The sequence below is a fragment of the Cryptomeria japonica genome, chromosome 4 (assembly GCF_030272615.1).
Source record: "Cryptomeria japonica chromosome 4, Sugi_1.0, whole genome shotgun sequence".
NCBI lineage: Eukaryota > Viridiplantae > Streptophyta > Pinopsida > Cupressales > Cupressaceae > Cryptomeria > Cryptomeria japonica.
In genome coordinates this window covers 525,654,047-525,676,832 of record NC_081408.1, presented here as the reverse complement: position 1 = coordinate 525,676,832, position 22,786 = coordinate 525,654,047, and the positions used below count along the sequence as shown (strand labels likewise).

Sequence of the window (22,786 nt, the reverse complement as noted above, 5' to 3'; positions counted from 1 at the left end):
TATTTAAATTAAATTCACTGGGTCTCTTTTTACCATTTAAATGAATAAATCATTTTATTCAATTAAATCCCCTATCCACTTTTTAATTAAATTCAATTTTAATTAAATAGTTATCCTAAATTGAATAAATCTAATTTATTTAATTTCCCCAATTACAACCAAATTGAATTAAATTCATTTTATTTCAATTAAATCCTATTATCCCTCCATCCACTTGCAAAATCCTACATCTCCCACTTGCCTCCTAAAACCTATTTCTAACCCCCTTCTAGACTCTTCTAAACACTTCTAATTAGCCTAACCCATCTCCTAAACTTTGTCACATCCCTAAGCAAGGGGAGGTCACTTCTCAAACCTTCAAAGTCTTTGAAAACCCTTAAAGGCTTCAACCACTTAATTTTCCAAGTCTCCCAAACCATTAATGGTTAACTCAACCCTCTAGCATGATTAAAGAATTTCCCTAAACTCAACCTCCATGTAACCCAAGGGTCTCATCAAGCATTCATTGCTTTGACCATGGTTATCCCTTAATCATTTGCACAAGAGTTTATCCTTTCAATTAAAACTTAATCCAATGGGTAACCCTAACTTAAGCTTAACCCTTACCCCCTAAGATAACCATGAGGTCTTCTCAGGCATTTAATGTCTCCAACCCCTTCTCTCAACCAACCTTATGTTGACAATTGTCACCATTTCATTGGTGCCAATTACAAACATGGATTCCCAACTTTCAAACTTGACCCTTGATTAAACCTTTCAATCCTGGTCATCCATTGCCCTATTTTTGCTATAAATAGAGCTCTCATTCCTCCATTTTCATATCGAAGTCTTTAGTATCGTACTTATGCTCAAATACATTCAAGCTTTCATATTTCATATATGCTCATCATTTAGCCTCTCTTTTAACTAGGAATGAGTCTAAATATGCATGTTTAGAATACTTTCTTTATCATTTAGCTCAATCATAGACTAATATATCATGTTAGGATAGTATTTATACTAACCTTGTCATCTTATAATCTAGTTTATTGCATTTTTTAGATCATGCATAGATTAGGATGCATTTCATCTTAAAATCAACAAAAACATCCCTCGTTCTTGCATTTGTCATCCCTAAACCACTTTGCTTAGTGATCTGAGAGCAAAGACATTGGTTTGAGGGACCCTGTGAGATAGAGAACCATGGAACCAACCTTGGGAAGCTGAGCCATACTTCATGACTCCATAGCTTGCACCAAGAAGTCTTGTGGGTGTGTGGACAAGTCTCCCTAAAGCTCCATTTTTCACATTTTTAGTTCTATCGACCCGCTTTTCCCACATACAGATATATTTCTTAATGTTTGGTATATTTTAAAAAGATGTAATTGAATATATATATATATATATATATTTTTATCTAAATAATTATAATAAAACAATACAATATTATCAAAATCTTATTAAAAAATGTTCAAAATAGTTTTATTTGTTAGAATATATAACTTTTCCAATATGTGAGAATTCAGATTAAATGATAAATCAAACAATCTAATTAAATTTTAGACGATTAAATGAAGAATAATAAATAATAAAATAATTAAAGTAAGTAGGGTATTTAATTTTTTTTGTTTTGATTATAGTAGTTAGTGATAGATAAATTTTGTTATATGTGCTGCTCAATAAATTTATTTTTTATTTTTGGATAGTGAATCAAAGGTAAAAATAATTATATATTTATTTTTAAATTATTTTTTATCAATGGATCATTCATGTGTACTTTAATTTTGAGCAACATTCTTTTATCCTCTTTGGTATATTTTTGTCCTCTATCAATGTATACTTTTGAAACCTACTTGATTATGGATATATTTGATTTTAAAATTTGAATATGTGAATAAACACAATTAAGAGCTTAATATTGGCCAATGGAGATCATATCGATTTCCTTGATGTCAATCAAGCTCCAATAGTTAATTATACAAGCTTAAGAAACACAAGACATAATATATAGAATGGATAGGTGATACCAAGTTTAGTATTCATAATGTAAGATGTTGATGGAATAATAATGATTTATAATGCAATTTGGATGTCTATCTTTAATGAAATCTAATGATCTCTAGACGATGAGTAGTGTCCCTTAAAAAAGATGTCTTGGGTGCTCAATTCAAAATAAATCACTTGCAAGGTAATGGGTAATGATCAAATTAGATGAAAGGGTCATCTTGGGAAAAGTGAAATATTTGAATTTGAAGGACAATATACAATAATTATAGCCATAATACATTGTTTTCACATAATCCCACAAAAAGAAAAATGTGTAAGCAAGTATTCATATTCCACAATAAAAGCCAAGAAAACCCTCATGAGGGAAAAACCTAACTTCCAAAAGAACTCACACACTCAATGTATAATTATCTCATGAACAAAAATTATAATACACTTACAAAGTCTCCATGCAAGGTTTTTAAAATATTAAGCTCCCTAATTGCACTTCATGTGAACAAGAAAATGAGAACCATGTAGCCACACATCCCAATCCATGCCTCCTCTCCTCACTTATGAAACTTACAAGAGATGCTTAATCAACCTTATCTAAAAAGCCAAAATTTATATTATCATACCTCAACAACAACTCATATGTTTTCTTTAATAGAAATGATCTTCCACGAAACCACCAAGTGGTATTACATAAACTATGTTTCTAATACCACGAGCTTACAAAACCATGTCCCCATCATTTACTTTTTAGTACTAAGTTTTCTCAATATAGAATATGTTTCCAATGTATAGTCCACATTAAATATTTATCCCAATGTTACATATAGAATGCAAAGTAGCCCCAAGAATGTCTAACCCATATGATGCATGTACATATATAGATTCTTTGAGTTCACCTTTTCCCAATGTACAAGGTCAAAGGAGAAGTTACATTGATTAGTTCCCTCATGGTAATTCAAGCATGGATCCATATGACATAATGATAGCAAAAGTATACTAAAATCAAATCTAAAATACTTTCTATTTGAAATGAAAAATGCAAACCCTAATGTGCTTATCAAGGGGAAACAAGAAGAAGGGAAACTAGGGCTTGGTGGGGGAAGGGAATGCAAGGTAGGATGGGAAAAAAAGGAAACAAAAATGATATAGATTCAAAGAGGGATAGAATGAGAAGGAGAAAATAAGAAATAATAAGGTGATTAGTGAATAGATTAGGGGCAAGAGGGAGAAGGGATATGATAGGAAGAAAGAGAGGAATGCAGACATAAAAAGCTATGCCATGGGTCTAAAATGCTATGTATGGTCTCCATGGCTCAATGAAAATGCTCCAATTGTATACCATTGCTCCAAAATTGTATGAAGAATTACTTGTGCGCTATGAATGAAGTATGAATGTAGTGTATAGGTGGCCTAAAATGGGAGAAAAGAGCCTTTGTTTATAAATTTTAGAGGTTAGATTACATTTTTAAAGATAAAACAAATTGAAATGATGTTATTCAATTGGGGTGGTTGTCATAATATCTATAACCAAAGGAATGTAGAAAAATGTGCTAGTATTAGGGCAGGTGCACATCTATCCCTAACATAGAAAATGAGATAAAATGAAGAAGAAAAGTGGGTGGAAATAAGACAATTAGAGGTGTTTTAAACTCATTTGAAGTTCCAATGCGTGGATTATAAGATAAATGGTGAAATAATAAGCTAGTCATGAGAGTGGATAAGTCCACATTTATTTTTTGGAACAATCACCTTGGGAATGGAAACATGGGAGGCTTGAGGGTGAAGGAACAAATACTTGAGAGGAGATAAGACATGTGGATTGGGGCAATAAATGATATGGAGAAAATAAATAAGATTTAGTAAGGGGTCAAGATACATGGATGATGGAAAGGAGAGTGAAAATAAGGCTACGAAGGGGTAAAAAAGGGTAGACTTGGGAAAACACTAGAATGAGTGCAAAACAAAACAAAATAATCACAAGGTATATTTTGTACTATTAGAATATTAAAGGTCTTCTCAAAAAGAAAATTAAGGAATTATTTGGAATGAAAAATAATAATAGTTGATGTCCCTAAGTGGAGAAACCAAATAAGATGGTGTAAATATTAGGCAACTTAAGTGCAAAAGAGATTAAAATAAAGCATGAAGCTGAAGTCAAGAATCATAATGAACATGAAACAAGGAAAAGTTAAAATTATATCACGTAACAAGATAATATAAAGGAGAAGGATAAGCACAACAATTGTCACTCTATAAAAAGGCTAGTAATAAAACTAAGAGGCAATAATAATTATGTTTTTGGTTAACACAAAGAAAGTACCTAGAGGACACTTCCTTTCTTTACATAATTCAAAATCTATGTACAAAAACATGAATGAGAACATAGAAAAGAAAGATGAGGTTTTGAAAAAGAAGAAAATTCCATTGCCACTTGTGTCAAGATATACCATAAGAGGTAGCTATGCATCATCAACACATAAACCGCAAACCTGTAAGACAAAGGAACTCCAAAAAATGAGTAAAACATGATATCATAGGTAAGGAGTAGGCCTAGAATTCAACGGCCACCCCTACCTTTCATATGAAAATTTTATGATAGCTTAGTCATTTCAATGCCTTTCATTTGAAGTTTTAGGAAACTATTAGTTGTCTAAAAATATAAATAAAAGGAATGTAAAATTGGGAAACAATGATAAATTAGTGATATATGCAAAAATCTTAAATTTACTAAATTTCTAAATTCATACCAAAAAAATATTCAAGATAATCTCGTTAACAATTATATTCTATTTTGGAAAGATTCTAAATTACTATATATTCATAATAAACATTATAGAATCATAATAATTACTAAATGTCAGAATATTAAATTTTATTTATTATGACAAGTTTTTAAATTCATATAAAAAATATAAACTATTCTAAAAATTCATATTAAAACATTTTGAAAATTAAAACCAATTATACCTTATCTTTTCAAAATATTCAAAATTACTTTGTATTTTATAATAAATATTATACAATAATATATTATTATAAATTAAAATATTATAATATATTATTATAAATTAAAATATTATATTATATTTATCTATAACAAATTTAACGACTTATTAATAACTTAAAGTGCCATATATACAGTTTAATGAAAATATAACATGCCAATCCACATAGTCTAATAAAATTTGACGTTGTCATATACAGTTCAAAAGTGTAAAAACGATCAAATTTAGACATGGTAAAAAGGGAGTAGCAAGTATATCCTCTTTTTATATTTCCTCTTGGTCTGCACTCACTCAATCTTTTGCTTCTTGTGCTCTCATTCACCTTGATGATGGATCACAAAATGTGATATGAAACGTTGATCAAAAAACTTGCACACAATCAATTTCATAAGTTTGCTCACATTAATATTCTATAGATTGCGGGAATCTCATATCACCAAACAAATATATCGTTCACTTTGATGACCTGTTTAGATTTCTTAATAGATGAGCTAATTAGAAAGTTCACACACTTGAAAAAAGATCATTAGAACACATTGGATCCACTCTCATACAAGTGTAATTAAAAAAAAAATCATTATCACAAACATAGGAACACCTTTGAGATCACTATTGACATAAAGTGAATAACACCCTTAATTTCTAATTGCTTGTAAGAAATTCCAAATCTAGGGATTATTTTAGAGATATAATATATCTATCATCATTAATTTAAAAAATGTTGACTGCGCAAAATATAAATATTTAACTTTAACTTCTAATTGAACAAGAAAAGTATTTAATATTAATTGATTAGACAAGATTCATTGCTTAAGAGCAAGTACTAAAGCGACTGAGAGATCTGTTCCAAACTGTTAGGAACAAATTTGCACTGTTCGATACCTCAGTTTTGTTCTTCTGTGGTTTTAGAAGTATTAAATGGCGAAGGAAGGTATTGGCGCGTAAGGAACAATTGTTGGTCTTCGAGACAAAGGGTCCCACTTTGCTGTTATAGTTTAGCCAGGCTTTAACCTTCCCCAGGCACCAGCATCTGCCTCCCCTTCTTCACAACGTTACTACCCTAATAAATTTGAAGAAGGCATTATTTTATTCAACACGTAACAAAGTAGAACATGATTTGTTTCGCTCAACTGACTCCAACATTGAACACGAAATTGCACATCTTACATGAAGACCAATGAATGGTTTATAGCCCAAAACAACTTGCTTTTTCATTCTTTAACGCACATCTTCGCCTGTTATTAGGCCTTCGATTGATAACCTGCACAAATTCCTCACTTTTCTAACGCCCGTGAATCAAATACCCACGCTTCTGATCCCTCACGAGTTATTCCTGTGGGTCTACCCACATGGAATGATTTAATGTCTAACCCAGGTTTGAGAATCTTTTCCATATCTATGTGTTTATGAGAGATGATCACCTCATTCCATTTTTAGAGTCTCGTGTATGTTTGTTCCATCTTCATTCCTGGGCATGGTCACAGACGTTATAAGTGTATTCCACAATTGCTCCATAAGGTTAACACATTAGGATTTCAGATTTTCTTTTTGTTCGTATTGAAAAGCCTTATATGTCATGTCAAGAAGATTCTTTGCCTATTTCATCTTAAGCATGTACCCTATACTCAACAAGCATATATACAGCGTTCATGTATGATTTCTCATAAACCCAACTGTATATGCTATGTTCAGAAGCTAGCTTACCCATGTCAAGCACAAGCACATACAGAACACCAACATATGGCCAAATATAGCCACGTATCCTGTATATATGTATGATTTTAAGGTTGCTCACAAACAAACAAACATTTGTTTAGGCATCATAAGTGGGCTTGCCTGATTGCATACAATTGTGTGTGGGCGTATGCTACAATACCCACATACAGGCGAATGCACATGTGTATATGTTTGCTTGAATTTAGTCGTGTGTGAGGGGTGTGTGGTGTGAGAGACATACAGGCACACGTTTATATGCAGTCCTGTGTGCTGTTATAGATATGTGGGGGAGAGAGTGAGACGAGGTCAGCGGAGAAACCTGCAGGCCATTAGGGGCCTATATATGACGACTTCTTGCAAACTATGATGAGAAAATGTTTGGTTACAAGTGTAGAGCATTGTAGACGGTTTTTTATGAGAACTTGGGAAGTGAGTAGACATGGATTTGTGCCTTTGGGGTTCACTTAAGGTGTTCATTGTTTCATCCATGGGGTCCCAAAATTGCAGGTCTTTTTTTCTTACTGTTGAATGATGGGCTTTATGTTTAGCAGCGTTTACTGTTGTAGGTTGATCCGATGATACAGTTATGTTCAACAGTATATGTCTGCGAAAGCATATGTTTTGAATTCACCTTAAACTGAGCATAAAGGACAGTTTATGTAAATGCTGACCCGGGCTTGTTTGTTGATGATATTGCTGCTGCAGGTCGAGTCATTTAATCTCGCTTATTGCTGCTTGCTGATAAACGCGGACTCATATTATCTATGAACTTGGTTTTTATCACACAGACAGGTTTCTTTTGGGTTCTCAGAGTTCAATCTGACCAGTACAAGGGTGTGCTAATGTACAAACAACAGAAGCCAGAATTTTCTTTTATTCATCTTTGACATTTGTTCTTGCAAAAATGGCTTTCGAATTGAATTCAGAGAAGGTGAATCTATATCCATCAAGACATAGGAACCGCTGGAACCCACTCAGAATTTTCTTTCAGGATTGCAGGTGAGTAATTTCTGAGACACTGAATGTTTTCCTCCAGTTACTTCGTTGATATTGTGTCAAATATAAGTTTAATAAATCTGGACAATGGAGCATGTATTTCTATCCAAGTTTTGAGAAGTTCTCTTTGGAGTCTGCATGCCATTTGTAGAACATCATTTACAGATACTAGATTGTATTGTGGCTTTTCTAGCCGGTTCTATGTTTAGAATCTTAGAGACTTGCTTTAAGTGATACTCTGGTTTTTCAGGAGTGTTCTGAAACCGGATAATCTTGGCCGGGAGATTGCACAAATTGCATTTCCAGCAGCATTGGCATTAACAGCTGATCCTCTTGCTTCCCTCATAGACACAGCATTCATTGGAAGGATAGGTAAATTCTGAATTTTTATGCTGGAATGTAATCTTTCCAGTTATACTACACTGGTTAAACCCTCCATCGGGGGAAGTTTTAAATTCGTTGTACGATGGCTTATCTAGCATTTTGTTTTGTCTATTAAAGATACTTTAAGCACCGATTATGACTGGCCCATCAATCTGCGAAATAGCTGCTTTCCGCTACAGTACATTTAGTACATCATTTTTTTTTGCATCTTCCAAGTTCAAAATGGTTATCATTTGGACAAAACAGTTTGATCTTAAACAATGCTCGAATGGGCTCCCAGTTTGCTGTAAATGGTCCTTCTCTGTCTGCTTTTATTCAGTAAATGATTTAGTTTTTTCAGTCTTTGTTTTACGGAATTTGATGCTAAAAAAATGGTCAGGCACCATTGGAGGACCTCTTGAGAGAGGGTCACATTCACCAAATACTTTAATGTTTACGGAAGACAGTTTGGCTGAATTTGAGTTGAAAGGTTGGCTCTCAGGTATAAAATTTACTATTCAGACGGGTTGCTCATGTAGATCTTGCAAAGATATTTATCTATTACTTGGTAAAATAGATATACAATCATCAAAAGAAATGGAAGCAGAAATGTTGAATTTCCCTTTGAGATATAGCAACTGAAATTAGTTTGGCTCATCACAGGGGAGTTTAATTAGAAAGATGGCAATCAAAATGCTGATAATCAGTTGGGAAATCTTTCAGAATTCAGCTTTGTATTGAACCCACAATATAGGAAATTAAAAAATTTCAATCCTTTTGAGGATAATGAAGCATTTATATCTGTATGAGTGAGATTGCCACGATTTTTTAAGCTTCTAAAATGTTGAAGGTTCTGTTTAATGGTTCTTCTTTGTTTCACTTCGTGAATTTAATTTTGCAACTGTTAGTTTTTTTGGATGTGTACAAGTGGCATACCTTAGTGCAGAAAAATAAACTCACCTATCTTGATTCTTATCAAGTCATCATCTCTTACTCCTTGATCGAACTCAATATATCTTTGAGGAGTAGCACACGTCTCAAGCAGCTAGGTGATACATTAATTTTACATGTTTGTGAAGTTTTTTCTCAAGGAAGTTGGTGCCTCATTTATTATGTTTTTGGTAATAACATCCTACATGAGGAAATTGCTTAAGGCATTACTAAGGTAAATAGAAAAACACAAATGTTAGAAGAAAACGAGAGAAATGTGTACTGTACAATGCAAAATGTGTACAATTGCAAATGAATACAGAAGACATAATCTCATATGTTAATATCAAGTCAATCAAGGATGTTCGAAGAGGAGTTTATTGGTAAGGGTTTGGTTATGTGCAATCTCAATTGGAAAAATATACACCAATTCTACATATTTGCGAATATTTTTACATGGAAGTTGGTATCTCATTTATTGTGTTTGTGGTAATAACATCCTACCTAAAGGGATTGCTTGAGGCATTGCCAAGGTAAATAGAAAGGCATATATGTTAGAAGAAAAAGAGAGAAATATGTTCTTTACAATTCAAAATGTTGTACAATTGTAAATGAATAAAAAAGCATCATCTTATCTATTAATATTCAGTTAATCTAAAGATATTCGAAGAAGAGTTTTTGCTATGGGTTGATTATGTCCAATCTCGATTGGAAATGTGGCAGCTTCTAGAGAATATGTATTTCATTTGTCACACTTTCCTATGGTATTTGTAGAAGCACAAAAGCTAGTTAAACACCCTCACATCGAAATCCTATTACATGTCCAAGTGATCATTGATCTTAATCAAGGGACCCTCATATGCCAAGTCTATGTATGTCTATCCTTGTTGTTTTGACACCTTGATCATAATGAACCTATGGATTTTACAAATATTTTCATCTCAACTGTAGAGAAGGCTAAGACATTCAAATGTTTATAGGAAATGTGGTTTAAGAAACAAATTGTTCTCTGATAAAATGCCTGAGTTCATATGATGCTTATATGTAAAGAAATTGGATAGTGAAATGCTATTTCCATTAGAAGGGCTATTGTATTGACCTAATTGTAACAAACTGTTCATTGGAAGAAAGAATTAATCTCAATGTACAGAGAACAAAGCCTATACATACATGTATGCTAGGTAATGCAATCTTCCACCTCAATCTATGTTGATGCTTACTGATTCTAATTTTACCCAAGCAATTAATGAGAACATGTGATCATTGTTGGATATTTGAAAGGGATATGGAGTCGGATTACACCTAGGAGATGGATAAAGTAGTTACGGGTGTCAAAAGGTTTAGGTAACTCCAAAAAAGAATTACAGACATGATCAGTAAACATTAATCAAACAAAAATATCATTAATCGTCAGTAATAACTAATATAGGCTAATGGGACTGGTTAACACTGAACAGGCTTAATAGCTTGCAACAGCACAAAGATAGTAGCCCGTAGACCATCTGAGAATTACTTTCAAATTAACATATTCAACATCAATATATGCTGGTAAATCATATGAAGCGGACAATAAAGAGGAAAGAAATAATCTCTCACATTTTACAAGATTAGATTTGTAAATTAAATAGCAAGTGCCTTCCAAAGAATATTCTCTAAGGAACAACTTGGGCTAACATTGGAGAATAATACTTGTTAATATCGGAATATTTCCTCTAGGAGCAAGGTGGGTAAAGGGAAACTTATCTTAACATCCAATGCCATAGAACTCATGATACTACTAGAAAAGGTGGTAATACACCTGTTGATTGGAACCTTGTATTGATGGTCAACTATAGCAGATCCAGACACAATATGTGTCTGTTGTTGAGAAGTGCTGTTTGATTACCAATGCCATGCATTTGTAACTGTCAACAAAGGTAGAATCTTTTGGGTGTGTTTCCCTATCAATTCTTGTAATAGGATGGAAGAAGACTATTCAAGTTCTTGTCACTAGAGAACTCTAAACCAAGCACACCTTGGAGGAGTAGAAGTGTGATCATCCAACTCATTCAATGTTGATAATCTGTATAAGGAGCAATGAATATGGATAAATAGCCCTTATTCCTAATTTTTCTGTCATGGATTGAATGTTGTGCAAGTCAAATATAAGAAGAAAATCACCACTAGGAAGTTTACACAACAAATTCCACCTGAAACATCTTGCTGGGTTTCTAAAATATGTTGTCGAATTACACATTTTAAAATCATTTAATGGGATTGTTTTCTTAGCCTTTCCTCCCTTGTTGCTACTCCCCTTTCATCCCATTTGCAAATCAGGGGACAGCTCAGACATGTATAACTGCAAAGCTATTATGATTGAGAACATATTTACCAAACATTTTTACAATCTTGACCATGCAATATTTTGAGAAGTTTGAGCGTTGTAATTTTAGAATACGGGGAGAAAAAGGTTCTTGAGAGATTTTTAATTCCATCGATCACATTTTCACTCTTTGAGCTATCCTTGAGGGGGCTCATTAACAACCTTCTGAAGTCCATTGTTTCTTTGTAGACCTTTTTTTCTTTTGAATTTAGTACCCAAGCATCTAGTTTTTCATAGGTTACATGCTATTGGTTTTTCAAAGCTATTCAATTGCTACTACTATGAGGCTCTATCAGACATCTGTGACTTGTGATGGACTTATCAGAAGTACTATTGGAGATAAACAAGAATACCTGCTTCCGAAGACACTCTTTGGGATCTACATAGATGAGCTTGAGTTAAGATGGTTGAACCTTACATCATGACTTGATCGCTTAACTGCTTTTTGGTCAATTATATTGTTTTTCACATTCATTCTCTTGAGGGTTTGTTTGTAGAAACACAGAAGCTTATTTACTTGAACTATCTATGTGGTGCTAAAATCCTAAAACCTAATGCCCAAATGTCCAACATAGAGAGATTTCCCTAAGAAGGTTGCATTCTAAATGGTCCATGGAATGATAAGCCGGACAAACTTTTTCATCTGTTAAAGTGAGAAGACCTTAAATAAGTTTCAAGCAATATGTAACTTGAGATTTGAGAACCTTTCAAAGTGCAGTGAGTTATAAGCTCTTGTGAAGTTGCAAATGGTGTTATGTTCATTGAAAAGAAAATGTGGAGAATATGTACATCCATAAAGCTTCCAATATATCTGAATTTATCTGTATGTGTTGTCTTTGAGTTGAACTTGTATGATATAAAAACTGTAAGAGTTTTGGTTCAACATGTCAATATAAAAATTGGAATTTTTATTGTTTAATGCTATTTCATTTGCCCAAACAGCAATTATATGGTGAAGTTAATTCAAAAGTGGAAAATTGATAGGTTCCATTTGGTATGCTAGTTGAACTTCGTAAATAGAGATCTGGGCACTTGAAAGTTGAATGGCTATAAAATTCTACGAAACTCGGGGACGCGTCCCCTACCTGAAAACCCCCGTCCCAGTCCCGGGGACGTTTCGGGGACTTGGGGACGGCCAGGGGACGTCCCCCCCCCCCGTCCCCAAATTGTCAAAATTTTGAGGGGACGTCCCCGAAACGGGGGGACGGCTTCCCTAGCTGTGGGGGACGTCCGTACGTCCCGGGGACGGCTGGGGACGGATTGGGGACGTCCCAGCCGTCCCGGGGACGGCCAGACATCCCCCACATCTAGGGCAAGGGAAAAATATTAAAATAAAAAAAGTCGTATTTTCAAATTTTTTTTAATGATGTTTTTTGCGTAATTGAGGGAGTGAAATATCTCATGAAGGGTTTTTTGCCAATAGAAAAATAACACCCGATGCCTATATAAAATAATAAAAGTATTTTTGGCCTCGCGGGGCGCTGCCCCTCGACCCCGCCCTGTATCGCGACAGGGAACGCGCAAGGGGCGCTGCCCCTTGACCCCGCAAGGGGCGATGCCCCTTGACCCCAAGTTGGGGGCGCTGCCCCCAAACCCCCGTCAAAAAATATAGGGGGGAACTGCGCTGATGGAAGTAGTGAAAATTTAACCTCTGAGTCTGATTAGGCTCCATTATGTATTTTATTTCTTTAATATCTATTATGATATGCATATTGACAATGTGAATGAATTGAAATTCTGAATTATGAGTGCATATTGAGTATTGAGTCTATTGATAATGTTGTATGTTCGATGTTTGCATTCTAAAATGTTTTCATAGTATCATACACATGCTATCTCCATGTTTTCATATGAATATAATGTATAGATGCATGCTTTATCCATGTTTTCATATGAACATTTAGAATTTTCCTATATATTTTAAATTTTCCCTATATTTTATACAACCGTCCCCTTTGCCGTCCCCCCCCGTCCCCAAATTTGGCAAAAAAATTTGCCGTCCCGGAAACTCGTCCCCCCGTCCCCCCGTCCCCCCGTCCCCCCGTCCCGGAAACTTGGGGTAACGTAGCTATAAATTGATCCAATGTCTCATAAACTTGTTAAAACTGCTATATTGAAAACTGCTATATTGAAAAAGGCTTCAGAAATGAAGTTCAACCAGGAGTATAAAAAGGCTACTATTTGCATTGTTTCTTTTGCTTTTGTAGGCAGTTTGGAATTTCATTTAACTTCCAGTTTGTTTGATTTCAGGACCCGTGGAGCTTGCTGCTGTGGGTGTTTCTATTGCAATTTTCAATCAAGTTTCAAAAGTATTTAATTTTCCCCTTGTAAGTGTCACAACATCTCTAGTGGCTGAAGAAGATGCTACTATTGAGATGTTTGCTCTGGAGTCTCCGTTGGATATTGAGAAGCCTATAAAGGAATCTCTAACTACCGATGAGAAAGAAGTACAAATTTCTACTACTTGTAAGTATTTCTAATTTAAGCTTAATTCAAGTTACATTTTAATTGCAATGACTAAATTTAGTTAAATTTTTTTCTGTATCTTTGTTGGTATATTTAAAGATTTTGAATTGTGTTTAAAATTAAAGGATCAAATATTTTCAAATTGATTCCTCCTCTATTTTTCACCATCTCAGATGGCTCGGAATCAAAAGGAAACACTGCAAAGGTGAATATGACCTTGGGTTCAACAGTAACTGAATCAAGTATTGAAAAGAGAGTTCTCCCATCAGTTTCCTCAGCATTGGTAATTGGTGGAGCTCTCGGTATTCTACAGGCTTTTATCCTGATTCTTGGAGCAAATCCCATCTTGAACATTATGGGTGTAAGCGCAGTAAGTGTGCTAGAGATAACTACCTTTTGACTAAATTCTCAATTATGTGACATTGTTTGGATATATCTTTCTTAACGATGTTTTCTTTTGTGTGTATAATTTTGAATTCAAACTAGACTTTTAATCTGGTGAATTGTTCTATAAGAAAGTGAGAAGGGTATACATGTGAAAGAATGAAATAAATTAATGCACTACTTGTTATGAATAACAAAAAGTGGCTCACCTCCACAGAATTGACATCAGCAAACAAAAATGGGATCTATATTACTAGGTTGTCTTTATGCTGCCAATACTACACTCTACAAATTATTTATGGTCATGGAATACTAGCCCGTGTACTCCACAGGGCTATGAATCCTTCACATTAGATTGTCTCATTGCATGAGAGTTGCTAATCAAGGGGATCTTGTTAGTTCTAATGTTTTAATTGTGTACAAGTTTAATAGTTGGAAAAATAAGGATTACAGTCCATTCAATGCTTCTTAATCAAATTCCCTTGTTTGTGGTCCAAGGCTGTGACTTGGGATTAAGGACATATAATAGGCATAAAGGCTGTTTCATGGTACCAATCAAAGTGCTAAAGTCTTAGTCTAAATCAAATTGACAAGTACCAGGTATGGGTATAAGAATTCACAACTATTCCATGACAGCATCTGGACAACCTTTACATAAGAAAAGGAAGTCAGCAAATGTTGATAGCACGACTGCATATTGATTACTTTTGAATTTGGGACCTCATGTAGTGGTAATTTCTTGCAGCTACATTAGGGAGATAAGATCTATAAGAAGAATGGGTAGCAATATGCCTGGGATTGGAGTCAAATTTCTGGGCAGATAAGTTTAGTAGGATAACGTGAAATGGAAGCAAGACCAGTCAAGTGGAATAAACCAAATCCCAAACATGACAAGGGTGTATTTGATGCCTTCTAAGTCCTAACCATTAGAGCTGGTCATAAATCTTGCTCTAAAAAATGGAAGTCCTTGAGGGGGGAACTAATATAACCATAGGTCTTTCTAGAAAAAAATGAGGAAATTAATGACAACCAATGTTAAATTAACCCTCAAGGGAAAATAGAATGTCTTCAAATACATACGCCCCTCAAAATAAATTATAATTGAAAAAAACCAGGCAACAAATCTAGAACTGAGGAAAACAGTTTTTTGGTGGAGCAATTAAATATTACAGGGCAATAAGACACCCTACTAAAAAGGACACAGATTGGAACTAACAAGTTCTTATAAACTAATACTGTAGAAACAAGTAGGAGAAAAGAAGATAAGGAAAAAATAATCATGAATGATAAAATAGATATGAAAGAGAGTAAGTGTTGGAGTTGTTATTCTATAATAGTCATCTTTAAATATTTGAAAATTATGAGCTTATAGAAATTCTCTTTATGTAGAATTTAGTTGCTCTCACAAGTCTCTATTACAAGATTTGAGCAGGAAGAAGGGTCAAGAACATATAGTTGAAGGAAGTTCCATTTTTTTGACTAAGTATATCGTATCATCAAGTGATAACCAGACAAAAACAGTTTCTCATTTTGATGTTTGTTTGCAACATATAAGGAGGTTGTCTGTCAACTTTGTCAAAATATTTGGAAATAGTTGATAATAGCAGTTTAGTTTCTTTAAAGCCCTGATAAAGTTGCTAAGAAGAATGTGAGTAAGATTAGATGGTATACCTGTGATATTACTTAGGTTAAAATTAATATCAATGAGGCCTTCAGTGGGAACCTGGTGCTGCATGGGCTAGAGGTGTGTGTTGGGACACAGACGTGTTGACGTGTATTTTGTACACAACCAAACACAGAATAAAATACCCAAATAGTACCTTATCCTCTCTTGAGTAAAGTCTCTGAATGCTGAAGATATTGCGAAAAGGATCAATCAGGGTGACTTCAAGGTTCTTTGTTGTAGGTTCTCTACGTGTGGATAAGCACCAGTGGTCGTTGTGAATGCTGTTTTTTCAAGGGGCCTTACGTATTCCCGATTTACAGGAACATGATTTTCCCAAATGCTAACAGGTTCTCAAAAAATAGCAAAAGATAGGGTTTCAAGAGATGGATACTAATCTAATCCTAAGAATGACTCAATGTAGGCTAGACTTGGTAAGATTCTACCAATTTCAGTATTGCCAAGGAATTACAACTCTGCTGGAATTGATGCGATCTTCTAAGGTGATTAATGGTTTTCCAATCATCAAGAATTATAGATACTACCATAAAGATACATATCAATATTTCAATAACGATTGAAGGTTCAAGCAATCTCAATATCTCCAGTTGACCACGCAAGGCGTCCTTACAATCAGTAAGAAGCTAGTGGTTTGGAACGTGAATCTCACCAAAGATCAAGCACAACACTTAGTCCTTCAAAACTTAAATACTACTTCGACTAAGAATGATTCAAGAAAGTAAACAACCATGAAGATAGCCACAAGAATTGCAATAAAACACCATAACTTCAATATTTTATTGATCTCAAAGCCAAAATAGACAACAATTGTTCGAAATTCTTTCTTCACTACTCAATCTTGCTACAAAATAACTTTCTTCTCTCCAAAGCTCTAACTATTATCTATCTCCTTAATATCTAATTTCTAATGACAAAATGAAAATGAGTGAGGGTATATATAGCATCCTCAATTACAATGAACGGCCCAGATCAAAAGAAGATCAATGGTTGAGATTTTGACACCTAAACCCTAATTAGGGTTTGTTACAAAAAGTTCCCTTTTTAGATGAACATTATTAAATGCATAGCCAAATATTTAATTGGCACAAAAGTCGAGGAAACATAGACCAATGATAATTAAGATGCCACATCATCCTATAACAACCTTTCTTCTAGAACCTTGTTCCCTTTCCAATGCTCTTTCTTAGCATATGCAACGAATCTGGACACAATTCCTTCAACCTCAACAATGGGAATCTCAGGAAGATTCCTCATTCGTTCCTCCAAGTGGATAACCTGATCAAAGGCAGTGAGAAGAGCCGTTTCCCATCCAGGTTCAAGTTCTTTGATCTTCTCAATCAGGAGCATAGTAGCGAACATTAGATCCCGTTGCTCATCTGTGATGACATTCTCATCTTTGCAAAAGATGACTTTGACTCTTTCTTCCAACTCTTGGAGGTCCACATCCGTCTCAACTTCGATCCGCCTGCCAAGAATGGTACACAACACTTCAAACACCTTATCCTCAATTGGATGGATGACACCTTCAACTTGATTGCATTTGGTGCTGATGTCTTCGAAAAGAACTTCTTTCATCTGGAGTAGAGTTGACCACTGAAGTAGGTTATGAGCTCCTCCATCCATTATCTTTTCTTGTGCTAGGATCTTCCCTGGTGTTTACCTGATTACTTGCAGAACAGGAATGATAACATCTCTAGTGTGAGCAAAAGCGGCTACAGTTATCATTAGATTGTGGACAATCTCAAGGACCTGGATAGCTCGGTGGATTGTCTTCATCATTCTTGTTGTAAATTCAACAGCTACCGTGTGGGATTTGTCAATCCAAGAGTTCATAAGCTGAACCAAGCTCTTGACTCTTTCTGCCTCGCCAACTGATTCAAGGGGAAGTGTTTGCACAGGAGATACAACTGGATCTTGACGTCTTAAAGGCTGATTGAGATGACTAAAGTAGCCTCTCCAAGCACCTCTCTCTCTCTCAAGCTTCCTATTCTTTTCCATTTCTTCTCTAAGTTTGCCCTTAAGTGCTTCAAATGAATCAGTTGCCTCATCCATTGCCTGTTTAGTAGTGAGTGGACCAAGCTCAAATGTTTCTACATCATACTCATCTGCAAGAATTTCACCTTCATACTTGTCCACTACTGGTGTAGCTATCTGCAATTTCCTGGATCCTGTCTCATCTCTGATCACCTTGGACATCTTGGTGGCCTTCTTCTTCTCCGTTACTTCTTGAGAATTTCCTATAAGGCTCTCTAAGTCAATCACATCCTCTTCTTCTTCAATCACAATCACCCTTGTCAGTTTCTCCTTCAACCAATCTGGAATGACAGATCTTGTCTCTCTCACTTGTATTTCTTTAGGTAGTGGTTCATCTTCTCGAAGAGGAGATGTCGCTTCATCATCATTTCCCTGATCCTCTTGTAGCTCATCAATTTGTAGAGGTTGGCTTGATGAATGTTGAGGTGTTTGTCCCTTCTTTGGCTTATCATTCTGTACCATGGATTCCATAGATTCATCAATCTCAGGTACCATCTTCTCCTGACCTTCAGCTTGACTTGCCTTCTTTCCATGTCGAGAAGATGTGCCTAATGGGCGATCTCGATTGGCCTCTTGCTTCTTCATGGAGGATTCTCTTTTCTCAGGTCTTTCTTTCCTCTTTGCGCCTCTAGGATGAGAATTGTCTTCACTTACGCTTGCTCCTCCTTCTTCTGGTCTTTCCTCCAAAGTAAAAGTCATTGGTACGTTCTGCTCTCTTAACTTCTGATGTTGTACATCCACCCATCTGCGAGTACATGACAAAACTGGAGCCATCAAAGCTCTCAAGTCCAAAATCTCAGGCTCGCTCCAATCTATCTTTACTCTCTTATCTTCTTTGTCATAGGATGACTGGAGATGTCTGCCATTGTCCTGAGCTTGATCGGCTACTCTGTAAACTTTGCATTTCTTGATGAAATCTAAAGGTAATCTGGAATGCATCTTTCTTTTCACTTCTAAATCACTTGAGAGATTCATCCAAAAGTCTTCCACCTAAAACTCATGTCCGTACTTCCTAGCAACTGTCTCCTCCATATAACCATAAGGATCAAAATTCTCCCGTGGGGCAAAGAATGTGAAAGAATACAAGGCTAATTCCTTCTCTGCATCCTCCGAAGCTTGAGTATTAGGACATACCTCAATTGAATTCCCCAATATGATAGGTACGGGAATTCCATTTCCATGCTTGAGTCTGGATACCTTTGCACAAGCTACCAACTGCCTGGTTACCTCAAGTAGCACTATCCTGTCTGTCGGATACCTCGGCAACATGTAGGGAGGTGAAGGACACCCCTGAACTCTAATATATGTAAACTTTTGAAACTGGATGAACCATGCACCATACCTCTTCACAAGCTCTTGTGCATCCAGAGATAGTCGATTGTGAATCCGGCCTTGCAATATCCTAGTGATGTTCATCGTGAAGGTATCATTCACTAACTTGTAGTCACTTCCAGGTGGATGATGTAAATGAACATAAGAGTCACAAACTCTCACTTCTCCGGGTCCTCTTCCGATCACTCCTCTGTGAGGTAGCCCTGCATACTCAAAACTCCTGATCAAGGCATATATGACATATGAGCTCATGTGGAACGACTTGGTAGGCCTTAGTCTTCTCAACTGCACATCCAGGCTATTGCTAATAATTTTGGCCCAATGAATCGTTCCTTTCCCTTGGACAATCACTTGAATGAAGTAGAACATCCATTTCTCGAAGTAGAAGGCTTGGGGAGCCCCCGTAACTCGATTGAGCAAAGTTATCAAATCTCTGTACTCCTCCTGGAAATCAATCCTATGCGGTGTATTAGGAATCTTGTTCAGGCGAGGACGACTTTTGAGCAACCAATTCTTGTTGATGAGATTCAGGCAAGTGTCGGGATCATCTTCATACATTGACCTGGCTCCTTCTAGGCTTTTGTAAATCATATCTTTATGCTCTGGAAGATGGAGAGCCTCACTTATAGACTCCTTTGAAAGGTAAGCCAAAGTGTTTCCTTCCTTGGATATGATCGATCTCGATTGTGAGTCATAATGGCGGGCACACTCGATCATCAGCTCATGACACTGGACTGCTGGAGGGAAACCGGCCGCCTTGATGATGCCACTTTCAATTATTCTCTTCGCGACAGGTGATGGCTTGCCAATGTAGGGGACCTCTCGAAACTTCTTCACACTGAAGTTTCCCAAGTTGGTATCTCCTATATTGCTCCATTTGGACACGATCTTGGTCTCCAATTCTTCGTTCTTATGATCTTCCTTCATGAGAGTCGGGCGACTAGTAGATGTTCACGCCTTTGGAGTCGCCATCTTGACACCTACACAACATTTCACAATTAGTAATATATCTTGAAGCATAGAAATATAGAGTAGAAAGGAAGATTTTAATTAGGAAACTTCATAATAAATCGTGAGTTATCATTTCCTAATTAACTATGCCAAACTTAAAATTTTCAAAACAAAAGTTCAAAATCCAAATCTTCAACAATGGTGTCAAGATGATTTCGCCATACCTCCACCTGAATTAAACTCTAAGAAATGATGCAAAAATAGATGAATTTTGCTAGGCAAAATGTAGATCAAAGCTCTCCCTTGAATAAAATGTGCCTCCTTTAGCCTTCACAAGAATCAATTCCACTTCCTTCTAGTCTCCAACACTTGAAATAAATTCGCTCCAAGCAAACTAGATTTCGCACCTCCACTTAGCCTTCCAAATTCGCACTTGAAGCAATGATTGAATGATTTGAATTGTGAAAAAAAAAAAAACACCTCCAATATATAGAGTGCTCACCCCTTTGCTCCCTCTAGGCCGACTTGGCAAAAAGAGGTTAAAAAATAAATAAAATTCCAAAAAAGGGAGGCCGACTTGGCAAAATAAGTGAAAATAAGGCCTTGTGCGCTCTACATTTAATTTTAATGTAATAAAAATCAATTTTAAATGCCTCCAAGATAGAAGTTCGATTTTTTAAGGCTTAAAATTAATTTATTAAATGCCGATGTCTTTTATTAAATGCCAATTTAATTTTAATTTTTTCAAATGCCTCAAAATTGGCAATTCTGGTGATCAAATGCAATTTGGAGAATATTAATTTTTAAATCAAGGCTTAATGAAACTTCCTGAGGATTTCGCCCTAGACCTTCACTGAGGGTCAGGAGCGATTTTTTGAATTTTAGCCTTGAATATTTCATATTTTGACGTGAGAATCTCCTGGAGGGTAAATCGATATCTAGTTGATGCATTGCACTTCAAATTTGGCATTTTTTTGTGAGGAAAATAGGTGGAATTGTCAATTTCGCCCTAGGCCTTCACTGAGGGTCGAGAGCGATTTTTCATTTTTTGCTCGAATTTAGCACTTTTCCACCTCCAAAATTTCTTCAAGACATTTCAACTAGGTCCTTTCACTGAATTGCAAACTTAACTCAATCCAATTTTGGAGAAAAGGCGTGATTTTGAAGTTTCTCGCTGTGGGCCCTCTTTGAGGGTCCGTAGCAATTTTTGCAATTTAGGCTTGATTCTTCATCATTTTTCATTAAAACTTCATTCATCATTTGGCAATGCCTTCCTTTAATCCACTCCAACCAAATTTGCTTTGTTGTTGTAAGGTAAAACGAGGATTTTCAACAATATCGCTATGGACCCTCTCTGAGGGTCCGTAGTGATTTTTTGCTGTGGGCCTTCACTGAGGGTCCATAGCGATTTTTCATTTTCTGACCAAAATCATCAAGTTTCAAAGGTAAAATAATATTCATCCTGTTGTTGGAGGTCTTTTCTCATTGTCCAAACCTTACCTTAGCACCATTTTGAAGAAAACATACAATTTTTGAAAATCTCGCTGTGGGCCTTCACTGAGGGTTCGTAGCAATTTTTTGGTTCTAGGCAAATTTCTTCATCTTTTAATCTTCAAATCACCTCCAAGGCATGACACATCACGTCCTCCTCCTGTCCAAGCAAGATTTTATCTCAATTCTTCAAACCAAGGAGAGAAAACTGGAAAATCGCTATGGGCCCTCTCTGAGGGGTCCGTAGCGATTTTTTGAATTGCCTTCAAAATATTGATTCTCAACGATTTCTTTCACTTCAAGGCTTTTCAAACATCGTTTCTAACCCATGCCTAACCTTAGCTTTCCTCAAACTTGGATGAAAATCTCCCATTTTAGGTTTCTTGCTATGGGCCTTCTCTGAGGGTCCAGAGCGATTTCTCGCTGTGGGCCTTCAGTGAGGGTCCGTAGCGATTTTTCATTTTGGGTTGATTTCTTCTTGTGTTGATCTTCCAAATTATATTCAATGGATAGAACATGCTTTCCTCCATCCCCTCCAATCATGAAATCACTTTGATCCTGCAAGAATAATGCATTTTTGAAAATCTCGCTATGGGCCCTCTCTGAGGGTCCGTAGCGATTTTTGCTACCTGGACCAAAATGCTTCAATTTTCGCCTAAAAATCACTTTGCCAAGGAAGATATCATCTTGTTCTTTGCTATGAATAAAAATTCATGTCCAAGAAAGGTCCAAAAATGTGCACACAAAGAAAATCGCCGTGGGCCCTCTCTGAGGGTCTGTAGCAATTTTTCCTTTCCTGGGCAAAACTCCTTCAATTCATCATTTCTGATCAAGTCTGGATACTTCATTATGTTCATTCTATCCTTCATCATGCTCTTGACCTCTCAAATCGACCAAATAAAGCTTGCAATGATCCTTATAAGATTTCTCGTTGTGGGCCCTCTCTGAGGGTCCGTAGCGATTTCTCTGTTTTCAACAAGGTCCTTCATCATTTCTAGCCAAAACTTCCTTAGGTGGGTGGAGAAGGTCATTTATTTTCCATTTATGATCAAAACTTGGTCTCTTTTTATTGCAAAATGAAGGAAACCAAAA

The 22,786-nt window shown here is 35.8% G+C and overlaps 1 protein-coding gene across 6 annotated transcripts in view; it reads left to right on the top strand.

Annotated features, from left to right (window-relative positions):
• Positions 1 to 6,079: 6,079 nt before the first annotated feature.
• Positions 6,080 to 22,786, top strand: part of LOC131069023 (protein DETOXIFICATION 42) — a 36,560-nt gene continuing 19,853 nt past the window's right edge. For 2 of the 6 annotated variants that reach the window (XM_059219934.1, XM_059219930.1), the window contains exons 1-6: positions 6,510 to 7,208; positions 7,407 to 7,700; positions 7,948 to 8,069; positions 8,461 to 8,562; positions 13,603 to 13,818; positions 13,992 to 14,188. In XM_059219934.1, the coding sequence (XP_059075917.1) occupies positions 7,606 to 7,700; positions 7,948 to 8,069; positions 8,461 to 8,562; positions 13,603 to 13,818; positions 13,992 to 14,188 (732 nt within the window). In that variant the 5' untranslated portion in view covers positions 6,510 to 7,208; positions 7,407 to 7,605. The other 4 variants (XM_059219931.1, XM_059219933.1, XM_059219932.1 and 1 more) reach the window with 4 other exon arrangements.